Source organism: Triticum urartu, chromosome 3 (assembly GCF_003073215.2).
Source record: "Triticum urartu cultivar G1812 chromosome 3, Tu2.1, whole genome shotgun sequence".
Lineage (NCBI taxonomy): Eukaryota > Viridiplantae > Streptophyta > Magnoliopsida > Poales > Poaceae > Triticum > Triticum urartu.
Genome location: NC_053024.1, coordinates 3,171,231 through 3,185,191, shown reverse-complemented (window position 1 = coordinate 3,185,191; position 13,961 = coordinate 3,171,231). Strand labels below are relative to the sequence as shown.

The window sequence follows — 13,961 nt, the reverse complement described above, 5'->3', positions numbered from 1 at the left end:
GATTTGGCATGCATATTTTGGTATGCCCGGTTCTTGCAACGACATCAACGTGCTCAACCGGTCACCTCTCTTTGCCAACTTAGCAAATGGAGAAGCACCACCGGTGACCTTCGAAGCAAATGGCCGCACCTATAACTATGGGTACTATCTTGCAGATGGGATCTACCCGAGGTGGAGTACATTCGTCAAGCCGGTTGCAACACCTCAAGGTAAGAAAGAACTTGTCTTTCATAATGCACAAGCGGCGGCTAGAAAAGAAGTTCAGAGGGCATTTGGGATTTTGCAATCCCAATTTGCTATTGTGCGAGGACCAGCTAGATTTTGGGATCAAAAGATCCTTTGGTACATCATGACCGCTTGCGTGATCATGCATAACATGATCATTGAGAACGAGTGTGGAAAAGATTTAGATTACAACTTCTATCACTTGATGGGCATTCCTGTTAACCCCATACGAAAAGAACAACGCATCAGACGTTTCATGAAGGTGTACAACGAGATTAGAGACAGCGATGTGCATGACCAACTCAGAAAGATTTGATGGAAGAGCATTGGAAATGGCATGGCGAAAGATCCGCATAGATTCATTATTTGTTTGTTCAAAAGTATGTTGTATTGTGCAAAACTATGTTGTATTTGTGTTGCATTTCATCTCCTGGGTCTGAAAAACTATGTAATAATTTAATGTTGTGGACATGAAATTGTTTTATGTTGTTTTAAAAGATGCTCTTATGCAATATGTGCGGCTGTACAGTGGCTGGACAACGGCTGAACAACAGCCGCGCGGCTGCTGGCCGGTTTTGGATCATGAATTTGGACCATCTATTGGAGTTGCTCTTTTGGACCATGAATTTGGACCATCTATTGGAGTTGGCCTTTTTTCGGAGCTCCAAAACGCACTTTTTGGCGGTCCAAATTTTACATCTCCGGTTTTGGACCGTCAAAATTTGGACCATCTATTGGAGATGCACTAATAAGGCCATGAGAAAGACATGAAGACAGCAACATAGTACAAAGTTGACTACCAAGAAAGACATGAAAGTCAAACTATACTATTTTGCTCATACACATTATGTGTAATTTAGACATATCTATTCAAGTCCAAAAAGAATAGTGATGAACACCGATGTTTTCATAATTCTAATCACAACAAATATTTGTTGGTTATACAAGAAAAAGCAAGCAAATATAACATGGTTCTTTATAAAACCTAGAACAATTGCTTCCAAAGATGGCACCCTTGGTATGAGAATCAATCTGAAGCTGCCTTCGAGTAAACTACGATGACAAGGGGCTTTCAACCAAGAACCGGAATTTGGTTGACTACCCACAAAAGTCAGAACTGTTCTTTGCAACTTTATAAAATGCTAAATTTAATCCAAAAAAAATTATGAAGAGAGGTTAGTAAGTAAAACTAAGTCATGACTATTTGATTGAAGGGAGAAAATGATTGTTTTTTATTCCAAAGATAAATACCCAAGTATAATAAGCAGTAGCATTGTGCAAGCATCGACAGCAATACAAATAGTAGTAGCCTCTCAATCCCTCATTATCCCTCTACAATAGTGCAAAGTAGTAATATATGAACTAATATGAGAAGTCGAACCGGTGGCGGAACACACATATCCTAATCTACAATAAAAACATCTACTTTGAATCTTATTTCTCTTTAGCAAGTATTTTTTACTAAGCCAATTAAAGCATGTCTCTTAGTCCAAACTTCAGATAGGCATTCCATAAAGGAAGCACTTCATCAGGATCTTTCCTGTCACGTCACATCATAGAACACTCCCTGCAGAAATGTAAGAAATATACACAATGAACATCAAATAGTTGAATAGGAAGACACCAGAAACCTCAGAACAGACAGGTAAAATTTGATGGTACACAAATTCCCTTTAGAAGACATAAGAAGGTTTACACTCTCAACAACGTCCAAGAAAACCTAACATGCGAGAACTTATTAGTTATTAATGTTACTTCACTTTCTAAATGACAGTAAAAATGAGAGGCCATTTAAGGACAAAAAAAACGAAAACAGAGGAAAGAATTTTGGTACATGTACAATATGTATTAGAACTCAAATGCATTTTAAAATGTATGCAGGATAATGGCATTGCTCTGATAGAAACATAGGACCATTTTAAAAGTTGGTGCTATGCTTTTTCTCGGATACATCTAAAGCCTCCCTACAATTTAATTCAAATACCTCATTCTTCTTGTACACAGAGGCACCATTGCATTGAAGGGTTACCATGTGATGCCGGCAAATGATTTAGTTAACAATAACACAGAGCTGATCACTACCTTGTTTATATACTTGCAATTAGTTGTAGCCACTTCGACAACTGAAGTCTTGTGCTCCCCAAATGAAGGAAGTGCAACACTTCCAGCAATCTCTGAATGTCTGAACACCAAAAAATCAGCTCCTGCAATCGAAATTCTGAAACTTTAATAATTGATCGCCGCCAAATTCTACACATTGATCCATGGATACTAAAAGTGAGATCTAATTTAACACATTGGTCAATGAATACTAAAAAAGGGGATCTGATTTAACTTTCATACACTTAGCTGTGCTCAGGATGAGGTCAGTTGAGCAGGAGAATGCGAGCATGGAGGGTGTGTCATGATCATTGAATTTGCAAAGGAAGTAGTCAATAAACGAGCAAGCAGTAACAGCTTGCATCCTCCATTTCAAGGTGCTGAGCACCAAAAGCTCCATCATTTTTATTGTCCTTGCTTCAAACGGAGACTTTGCCTCAAATCACCTGTCAAGCAAAAACCGTCGATTAATTGAGATGACAAATCACATGTTCATAAAGTCTGGGTGTGTGACAGATAGTGTATGACTGAAAATCTTGGGCCATTATGTGGAAACTTGGCCATCCAGATTTAGTTGAGATGACAAGAACATGCATGCACTCACAAAACTGGTATTAGTATTGAAAGGGTCACCTTACCAGAAGATCGACAATATAAGCTTACCAAAATCTACACGTCGATAACCATGTACCGGAGAGACAAATTGCTTACGATATTACAAGCTCATGTATTTCGATCGTTTGGATGGCGACTTACATCCTTTTAGTGCAGGAGTTGGAAAAAATTCAGCTAGCTAATATCACATCCTCTTAATGTTGTTCTACAAAAGTACAACACTTACATTTTGGTCGAGGCGGTGAGATCCGAAGAGGGGTGGTCACGGCGGACGGGGCGAGGGCACCCTCGAGTCACCCTCAGGTGAGCGACGCGAGGGGAGGGGGAGTGATCCTTCCGCTGCCTGAAAAATGAATGATCTGAGGCACTTGTTCTTGGTGTAACCTGCAACCAAAACATCCATTCATGCCCATCTTCTCTGAAGTTTGAGGCAGCGATTGCTCTACTACAGCGAATCGACAGTAGAAGGTTTGAGCTACTTTTCTTCTCTAAAACCAAAAAGGAATAATAAATATAATATTTGATCATGGATGTTGCAATTCCTCTAACAAACTTCCGTGAAGTCCTTCTAGATGGTATAAAATGCAAACTTATTATATTATCACTGTCAACCACTAATGCGAATTCTCGACCTTGTTTCCCTCAAAGAATACAGAACCTACAGAAGTTATTTGTAAAGGGAATAACTTACACAGTTCTAAAGTTAAAACTTAAAACTACATAATAATTAATAGCTCAAACTCTTGCACACCTTCAGCCAAATAACTACAGAGATGCAGAGTGGAAGCATGTAGCACTGCTCATACAAACAGCTCAATTATAAGTGCACCTGGGTCTGCAACTCTTGCTCAATTGATCTACCAACTTCAGCTTCCTCCTCATCTGCTATTTTCCATATTATAATATCTTCTCTAGCAGCTGTGTTACGTCCATTATCCGACCCTCGATCAACCTGAAGAATGCATTAAACACAGTTATGTGCTGCCTCATTGACTCCAACCTTCTTGAGAGTAGTATACTTGAAACATCATAATAGAGATGAGAACATTACACTTTCATAAATTAAATTGTACACTTTCAAAAACAAATAAGCAACGATCCATTTCTGGATTATACATGGAGTTGTTGCTAGAGGAAATTTTAAAAAGAAAATGGCCTCATCAGGCCCATATGTTTTCAACCTTCAGAGGTGAGCAATTCATGAGAGCATATCTCTCTTTGATTTACAAAATTCTTCTTTTTATAACTGTTGCATCTATCAAATAGTCCAAATGAAGAAAAGCATAATTTCTCTCCAGCCGTTATACACTAACTATGGGGCGCGAGTAGGTCGGAGGTTGTCCTACAGATTGTCCTCAACGCAAGTAAAAGCAACAGGCTTTCAGCCATGTTGTTACTTGTGCAGAGCTGATTTTTTTAAATTAAAACACCTAAAGAACAAATAACATAATACTCAGTGGATGGCCCATGATTTAAAAAAAGCAAATCTAACTAAGTTTCATGCATATGAGAAATACGTGCTACATAATCTTTTAAGAAGGTTGAGATAGCCAACCTTTTCAGGTGAAAATCAATTCCAAGGTTCCCAATTAACAGAATTATACCATTCATTTTTTCCAGGATCTCAGCAAAATAGTTCAAGCCATGGCAGTCATGATGCTCTCTCTCTCTCTCTGCATTCAAAATAGAAAAATAGACAGTCAGGCAAGTAGCATTATTCAGAATAGAAGCACATAGAAAACAAATAAACAAACACACAAATATTCATGTACAGAATCGATACAAAAACATAGTGTGGTGACATTGAGATGTTACATTTACAATTCTACACATACATTATGCCCGTGCATTGTGTGAAACAGTGACATAGCAGACCATCACCACAAGCCCAATCATATAAATTTCCATGGACAGGGTAGAACCTAGCATGGCAAGATGGCCATGGCGTGGACACAAAGAGCACAAGAGAAAGCTCAGGAGAGGAAGGCGGTGGCTTACCTACACCCGCAGAGTTGGAGAAGAAGTTGCGACGTCGCACAACGGAGAATCGAGAGGAGAACGCCCGTGCGTTGCTACGGGCTACAACAATTTTTAAACTAGTTACTTCTAAAATAATAATTTTTTGCCAAGTGGCAACAATTGGAAAAACGCGGTACCTTGAAGTTCTTAGCAACATTATTTACTACAACAATCAGACTTTAATTGTATGAGTTAAACTGATTGCTAAATAACAAAAATTGGCTAATCGAATGATTAACAGACTTCCACCCTTCAATATTTTATCTGCAGCTTAGCATAAAGAATGCTATTATCATTAGTAGTGGCCACAAAACACCAGTACTTTGTAGTAAGGCACCAACAACAGATCCACTATAAATAAGAAAGGATATTCTATCTATGAGTCTATAAACATATCTAGGTGCAGGATATCAACCAGCGAAAAACTCTTAGCACATGTCAAACTTGTCAAAGACGAGAGCTTCATCTGCAATGTTGTTAGCCACATGTACTTTAACTCGGGGATTTGTAACTGAAATTGGCTCGGACAAAGAAACAAACAACTTCTGTGCACAAAAATAACAAAGAACACCCAGGGAATTCTATAACTATTAACAATAAGTATCACATGTGCGGCGAGCTGACATCCCGGAATTGTGCAAACTCAAGACCATCCGTACGAAATAGAAGTAATCTAGAGAGACATGGACTAAACCTAGGAGCGCACAGCAATAGCGAAGGAATCAGTAAAAAAGACACCAATTAATAAAATCCAAATAGAGGAGAGAAGCAACACATGACCTTGTGTTGGAGGCTCTCCCTAACCAGGAAAGCATGGACTCGGCCAAGTCCGCCTCGCTCGCCATGAACTCTGTCGTCTCCTTCGAGTCAGGGTCCTCCAGCCTGCACCGGCCAAAACACCGCAAAGCTACTTAGACGACCAAACCTCAAAGAAAGCAACAGTTGGGGCTGAGATGGGAAAAAATACCGTCTTTTGTGAATTTTATGGAGTCATCTTATAAATGTCACATAGAGCTGAGATGGGCTGACTCGAAAAACTGAATTCAACTGAAACATAATCAAGACTGGAACCTCTGTATGAATGGCAGTGGATCATCCTATACAACTGTAGTACCTAAATCGTAGCTGATCTAAACTAAAGAAAAATCAATATTCGAACGAAACTGAATGGAAATCAAAATTGAAGCCTTTGTCTGCATATGAATGGATCATCCTATAATGCTGCATTACCCGACTCATGCGTAGAACTGCTGAGGCCTTTTCAAGTAGGTTTATTTCGTTCCATAGTTTGCAATGTATCCTAGTACTTGTTTTTTTTTCTAATTCCTAGTCTACATGGCACCATTGTCAGAATAAATAGATGACATGAGATTGGATTTGTTTATTAGTGCCGGTGCAGCACTTTCAAATAGAACAAGTCAATTTATCCCAAATGAATATTCTACTATATTGAAAGTATATATGAAGAGCATATTGTCATTTAACTTCAATACAAACAATGGAAGAATTCCATGGATCACAGTATCTATTTATATGTAAGACTCAACAAATCAAACAATTAAGGAATCATCTTTTATTCAGGATGCCGTTAATTCCTCAACATTTTGGTAGGCCATGTTCTAATGAACCAAGAACAGACTATCATGCCCATCTTCTTTCGTAAATTATACAGTGTATTGTCATGTTGGAATGAACAGATGCATAATATGTTGGTTCTTCAGAGTTAAAATCAGAATAAAAGCAACACGGCGGTGGGAATACACATGAAAACAATCATAGCTTCCCAATAGATTGGAATTTATCAAGATTAAGGAACACCTGATTCAATAGACCACTGAAGCTATTCTTTACTCGCATCATTTTTCTTCTCAAGTGTTAATCGGAACTGCAGCAACCCTAAAGTATGCCCTGTAGGAGTAGTATCAAAAACTACAACCCTAATATGCAATAAGAGAATAGAAGTCAGACTCTAATGGTTACTGGAACTGAGGAATATGCAATAAGAGAACAGAAGTCAGACTCTAATGGTCACTGGAACTGAGGTGTGAGCTGAAATAAATACATATCACAATTAACCAAAAAAATATGAGAAAGTACAGGAAGTTGTACCAGCTGGAGTACAGAAGAAGACGTAAGGAAACACATGCTTGACACTGCCAATCTCCCATACCTTCCTCGTTCGGAACATTTATTTAGAGATCTGGACTGAAACAAGCACGCATGAATCAATCTCCTCACTGTGTGGACTCGAACCTGCATGACAGCGTCGAAGAAATTGGTTGTGGAGTTCAATGGTCCACTGGAGGAGGGACTTGGGGTTGATGGTGAGGACGACGCACACGAGGTCGGACCGCCAGAGTCGCCGGTACGCGACTCACATCCAGGGCGAAAACGGATCTGCCGAAACCTTCGCGAACCAGTCAACAGGCGAACTCGATGGGGAAGAAAACATGACGATCTTAGACGTACTCCTGGACATCGGGGGCACGAGGCAGCCACCCCTGCTGCGGCCCTGCTCTCGTTCGCCACGTCGCCAGAGGAGGAGGCACCGGCGGTGGCGGTGTGAGATCTGGGGATCTCGAGGGGAGTCCACCGGATCTGTCGCGACCGTAAAACCAACGGAGGGGACTTGGTGGACGGAACAAAAAAAAATCTACCAAGGTTAACCTACGAAAAAAACGGACGAAAATGGTGGGACGAAAATTAACCGGCGGAGACTATCAACTGCTCCATTAGGAGTAGAGATGACATCATCGACCAGAATAGGCGGCGAAGTTGAAGCTATCCTCGTCGGCCTTGCAAAGGAGGGCCTGCTTCATGGGACAACACACGCTTTGCAGCCGAGGCAGTGCCCAGCTGGAACAAATCGGGACGACACGGGGAGATGGGATTATTTAGTATGTTTTTAGCCATACAAATTGTTTCGCATAATAATGCAAAAGGAATTATGAGAATTCAACATAATTACTACAGAGAGCATGAAAATCATAGCATGTGTATAATTCGAGAAAATACGATTGTGCTTAGTTTGATCTCACTAAGAAGAACCTACAGAATATACATAGTTCACAATTAACCATCAGTCTGCACAAGTGAATGCAAGAGCAAACAGAACTTAACCTGCATAACTATACCGCGGAAACCAAGAAATTCGAGTAATTGCTGTGAACATCATTCATCAAGCATACAGTTCTTAGTGTGTTGACTTCCATCCAAATAGGAATTTAAATAGGACGGAGCGTGAACATTGTAATTAATAGTCACAATCTATATTATCTTGTCAATGCCAACATATGTCAAGATAATCCAACATGTTTGCTGAAACTGAAAGATACTAAAATGGCATATGCTAGCATTTTTAAATCAGATGACTATCAAAAAGAAGCCAACGAAGAAAAGTAAATAAGTATCAAGTGTTCAAAGATAATGGTGGAGCATAAGGCCATGAAGTGATAAATTAGAGCAGCCAAGCAATCTAGAGCAGCAGGAATCCAAGAACAACCTTACCTTCATAAAAAATAAGGGAAGAACACTTCCTTCATAGCCTTCTTACAAGTACCAAACATACGCAATTAGCATTGTTTCAGTCTCATTTTTTGCAAATAAAGATTGTAATAATCACCGCCTCTTTTTTTGCCACTAATAATTACCACCTTTGACTGACCTCTAGTAGCAGAATCAAAAAAAAACTCATCACGTACAATATCATAGCTGTACACTCCAAGTCAAAGTAGAACAGATCACATGGATTCCCTGACAACCAGAGATGGCCAGATCAATTTGCTTATAATTTCATTCCATCTCACGATCCATTGCCCGCTCTATCTCAATGGAAATAAAACTTACGAAAGTCACAAGTTGTCACTGTTGTTAACATTCAGAAATTAAATCACATGAAATCTATAACCAATTCCTGATTGCATTAAGCTGTAAATGTTGCAAATGCAGAAGTACAACAAAAACCATGAAGGTGCAATGCATGACAGTAAATACATGAACTGTAAATGTTGTAAATACATGAATTGCAAAGGCTTCCCGAGCTGCTGCTTGTCATGGTCGAGTACGACACTAAAATCTTACCTCCTAACAAAAATTGCTTATAACGATACAACATGTGCCATACTATCAATTCATAATCCAAGAGATGAAGCTAGCTGATTAGCTCAACTAATGCACTGGCGTTTTTCTAATTTCTGACAAAGATGTTACTAACAAAGATACTTAGTTGTCCTTTAAAAAAAATGCATGCTGAAGTTTTGGATTGGCTTGCTAATAAAGAATGTGGGTGCCTTGTGAGGAGTAGGAGCACGTCCGCCTGTCCATGGCTGTGGTGTACAGGCAATGTGTTGTATAAGCAGTGCAAGTTGAGGAGTATACATGCATGCGTGCCCACATCCAGCAATCAGGCTCAAGAGCTGCTCATACCTAGCGTCAGCCGACCAAACCTCCCAGTGCGGAACATGCATCAGACAACACCGTACAGTTCCCAGCCCATGCCACAAACAAATCCAAGCCAATGGAGTGGCGGGGGTAGGCAGCGCTGTAGCGGTGTGGAACTGATGCGACGGCGACAGGGACGATGGTACAACGATCCGGCAACGAGCGCTCGACTGATTCAGTTCAGGTTTTGGGTTTAGGTGCGTGCGTCCACACCGAGGGAGAGGGAAAGAGGGAGATGGGGATAGTACCAAATCCGAAGCAACATGTAGCCAACCTGCAAGAAATCCATCGACGGCGGCTCAGATCCCGGCCAACCCCAGCAAGCCCTCAACAGGAGCGTGACACGGGCCCCGCCGCTTGGTCCCCAGTCCTCACGGCCGTGCAGGACTCCCGCACCGGCGGCAGCCCCGAGGGGCCTCCAAGCCGATGCGCGACCCGACACGGGGGAGGGGCTGGCCCCGAGGAGCGGTAACCCGGCGACTCCGTCGGTCAGGAGCTGGGCGGCGCCTTCCGTCATCGCCGCCGTTTGGGGAGGGAAGCGGTCCCGGTCGATGCGATCATTGGCCACGGCGAGCGGGACAGACTCGACGGCGGGATTCAGACGGCGGAGCATGGATACAGGAGATGGTGGCGCATCGATGGGAGATGGGTGCGGGCGCGGCTGCGGTGGGCGGAGCGTCGGCGGCGGGCGGCGCGCGGTGAGGCTGGGCGGGGCAGGAGGTGGCGGCGGGACGGAGGTCGAGATGGGATCGAGGAGGAAGGTCGTGCAAAGGCTGGGCTTTTTTTTCTCTTTTCTCATCCCTGTACCGGTTATATTGAAAAAAACAGTGGTGGAAGCTGTCCCTGGTTAACCTAAGAAATTTCGTAGATTTTTTTAGGACGAAAAAAAATCAATGGAGATGGGACGAAAATTGACCGACGGAGACTACTAACTGCTCCATTAGGAATAGAGATCATCACAGTATTTACACAATATAATGTTCTCCATTTATAAGAACAACGAACAGACCAAACAACAAAAAAACGATTACAAAACGGACGAACTGGCCCTTGCCAGCATCCAGATCCGAGCACGGGCGTCGAGCTAGACGAGGTGAATGGTGGTCTTCCGGCGGAGTTGACCATGGCGCCATGGAGCCCCTGGATTGGACAAGTACAGGGCAGAGTTAAACCAATATCACATCCAGGGTAAGACGAACTTCTTGCGCCCAGGAAGCCTACCAGATCTCGTCGCCCGCCGCCTCAAACCTCATCCGGGTGCCACGAGGAAGGAGAGCAGCCCCTGGGCCTTCTTCTTCGCGGCCACGGCGCCATCATCTCTGGGATGCTCGTCGGCGGCGCCATCGTCGCCGGCCACGGCGCCCTCCGCATGCCAGAGGACCTGCCGTGTTGAAGGGCGGCGGCGGTTGACGAGCAGGGACCAGGCGGAGTGTGTGCGGCAGAGAAGGGATCGAGGGAGAGATGGGGTCGGGCGTGGGAGAGAGATTGTGGTGGGGCTTGGGGATAAGAGAGAGAGAGGGACTGGTGGGATGGGTGGGTGGGGCGTCCCAGATCGTGCCCCAGATCCGTGGGATGCTTTTTCTTCGCCGTCTGCGGTCTGTTTTTACAGACGGCAAAGAGCTCTCTTTGCAGTCTGTAAAATAAATCGCAGACGGCAAAGTTTTTGCTGTCTATAATTTTTTTTATAGACGGCAAAAAGAGCTCTTTGTCGTCTGTAAAAAAGAATCTCATATGGCAAAGAATCTTTGTCGTCTATTTTTTTTACAGACGGCAAAGTATGGATTTGCCGTCAGTTGTTCTTTGCCTTCAGCCGCTGTTGGCAAAGTTTGTCTTTGCCGTCTGGTCCGACTAAATGCTGACGGCAAAGAACAGTACTGACGGCAAATCTCCAATTTCCGTAGTGTTAATTGCACTTTTTGGCATGCCAAATATTAATATAATCTCAAATGACCAACGTGATGGCCATATTCATTGCATGGTTTATTATAATGGTCCCAAATTAGACACATAGGTGCATGTTGACATTACAAACAATGTTGCCAAATAAAATTTCCTACTTTTATGTACAAAAAATCAATTTTAATTTTCTAAGTGTCAAAAATGGGTGTTTTTTGTGAAGCAAGTATAAAAATCAGGGTGCAAAATGGCACCACTCCAATTATCACAGTAAGTAGACCATGTTTTATGCACAAGTACCAAGTTTCATTGATTTTCTAGTTTTATAGTTACTTTCGCACATTTGAATGACTTTATGTCAATTTTTCTAAAGTAATTCAAATTTGAACTGCAAGTGTCTGATAGCTCAGTCCTAAAAATTAGCAAAAAATATTTTTAGGTACACAAGTAGTCATTATATGGGAGAACCACTTAGAGTTTTGATAGATTCAACCTCTTGTGATAAATAGCCATGTCTACCATTTTGACCAAGTTTTGGAAAAGATGAAAGAAAAAAGAATACAAGTTTAAAATATGCAATCATTTTGCATGGAGTCATTTTATGGCACTAGTTAAGAGGAAAAATACCAAACTTTCAACATAACTAATTTGAAAAAAAAAATCCTTCACAAAACGGGCTATCGTGTATGAACATGCATGGCTTTCAAGTCAAAGGACCAAGGTGATGGTCATATTCATTGCATAGTTTATTATAATGTTCCCAAATTAGATACATATATAGGTGCATCTTGACATTACAAACAATGTTGCCAAATAGGGTTTCCTAGTTTTTTATACAAAACTCAATTTTTTTTTCATTTTCTAAGTGTTAAAATGGGTGTTTTTTGTAAAGCAGGTACAAAAATCAGGGTGCAAAATGGCACCACTCCAATTATCACAGTAAGTAGACCATATTTTATGCACAATTCACAAGTTTCATGGATTTTCTAGTTTTCTAGCTACTTTCGCACATTTAAATGACTTTATGTCAATTTTACAAAAGTAAATCAAATTTGAACTGCAAGTGTGTGATAGCTCTGCCAGAAAATTTAGCAAAAAATCTTTTTAGGTGCACAAGTAGTCATTATATGGGAGAACCACTTAGAGTTTTGAGAGATTCAACCTCTTGTTATAAATAGCCATGTTGAGCATTTTGACCCGTTTTGGAAAAAATGAAAGAAAAGGAATATAGGTTTAAAAAATGCAATCCTTTCACATGGAGTCCTTTTATGTACACTAGTTAAGAGGAAAAATACCAGACTTTCAATATAACAAATTTGAAAAAAAATCTTTCACAAAACGGGTTATCGTGTATGAACCTTCATTACGTTCAAATCAAAGGACCAAGGTGATGATCATATTCATTGCATAGTTTATTGTAATGTTCCCAAATTAGACACATAGGTGCATCTTGACATTACGAACAATATTGCCAAATAGAGTTTCCTATTTTTTTATATAAAAATCATTTTTTCATTTTCTAAGTCTCAAAAATGGGTGTTTTTTGTGAAGCAAGTACAAAAATCAGGGTGCAAAATGGCACCAATCCAATTATCGCAGTAAGTATACCATCTTTTATGCACAATTCATAAGTTTCATGGATTTTCTAGTTTTCTAGCTACTTTCGCACATTTAAATGACTTTATGTCGATTTTCTGAAAGTAATTCAAATTTGAACCGCAAATGTGTGATAGCTCAATCATAAAAATTAGCAAAAAAATATTTTTAGGTACACAAGTAGTCATTATATGAGAGAACCACTTTGAGTTTTGAGAGATTCAACCTCTTGTTATGAATAGCCATATTGACCATTTTGAGACGTTTTGGAAAAAATGAAAGAAAAAGAATACAAGTTTTAAAAAATGCAATCCTTTCGCATGGTGTCCTTTCATGTGTACTAGTTGTGAGGAAAAATATCAAACTTTCAATATAACTAATATAAAAACAATTCCTTCACAAAACGGGCCATCGTGTATGAACATTGATGCCTTTGAAAAAAATGTTTTTCATTTTCTTTGAGTAAAGAATGGATATAAAATGGCAGCACTCTAATTTGCACATGAAGTAAACCATATCTAATAGTAAATCCTAATTTTTTTGATTTGTTTCCAATATTTCTAATTTTTTTGGTATTTTCAAGTGTTGCACTCGGTAAAAGTCAGGCTAAGAGAAAGCACACTGTCGACCAATCTCACGAAATCACATGGATCGATGACAAGCGAAGGCCATGCGGGCACCTTCAATGCAGACTGATCGCTTGACGATGTCTAGCCGCGGACAAGCCTCCATCACCCGCTTCACGAGGCCAAAATAACTGCTAGGTATAGCTTCGGCTGGCCACATCCGGATTATTAAATCTTTCATGGCCAGTTCGGCCACCCTGTGCAGCTCGACCAACTGCTTCAGTTAATCGGCAAAGGGCATCGAATGTTCTGGCATAGCATATTGCGACCAGAACAGCTTCTCCGTGGAATTCCCTTCTCCGGCTCGGAAGAACTCCGCAGCATCCGACACGCTGCGTGGCAGATCCGCAAAAGCCCCTGGGCAACTCTGAATCCGGATTAGTAAAAGGTACTTCTTCTCCGCATACTTGCTTTGCATGTTAAAAGCCTTACCCGTTACGATCT

General features: G+C 41.0%; 1 protein-coding gene and 1 long non-coding RNA gene across 13 annotated transcripts; both read right to left on the bottom strand.

The window, feature by feature from the left end:
• Positions 1–1,426: 1,426 nt before the first annotated feature.
• Positions 1,427–8,572, bottom strand: LOC125542270. Of its 12 annotated transcripts, none has more exons than XR_007297833.1 (10): positions 8,467–8,560; positions 7,069–7,815; positions 5,740–6,896; positions 4,939–5,019; positions 4,496–4,613; positions 3,770–3,892; positions 3,167–3,324; positions 2,569–2,771; positions 2,308–2,429; positions 1,427–1,792 (listed from the first exon to the last, which is right to left on the bottom strand). It is a non-coding gene; the product is annotated as an uncharacterized LOC125542270 (long non-coding RNA). The 12 variants fall into 12 exon arrangements; XR_007297835.1 differs by lacking the exon at positions 8,467–8,560 and having other exon boundaries at positions 7,069–7,366; positions 7,429–7,604; XR_007297832.1 differs by lacking the exon at positions 8,467–8,560 and having other exon boundaries at positions 7,069–7,356; positions 7,429–7,603.
• A 691-nt stretch (positions 8,573–9,263) lies between these two features.
• LOC125542268 (formin-like protein 14) lies at positions 9,264–10,914 on the bottom strand. Its single transcript, XM_048705232.1, has 2 exons — positions 10,621–10,914; positions 9,264–10,539 (listed from the first exon to the last, which is right to left on the bottom strand). Exon 2 carries the CDS (start codon positions 10,196–10,198, stop codon positions 9,593–9,595), a length of 606 nt encoding a protein of 201 aa, XP_048561189.1. The 5' UTR covers positions 10,199–10,539; positions 10,621–10,914; the 3' UTR covers positions 9,264–9,592.
• Positions 10,915–13,961: the final 3,047 nt, after the last annotated feature.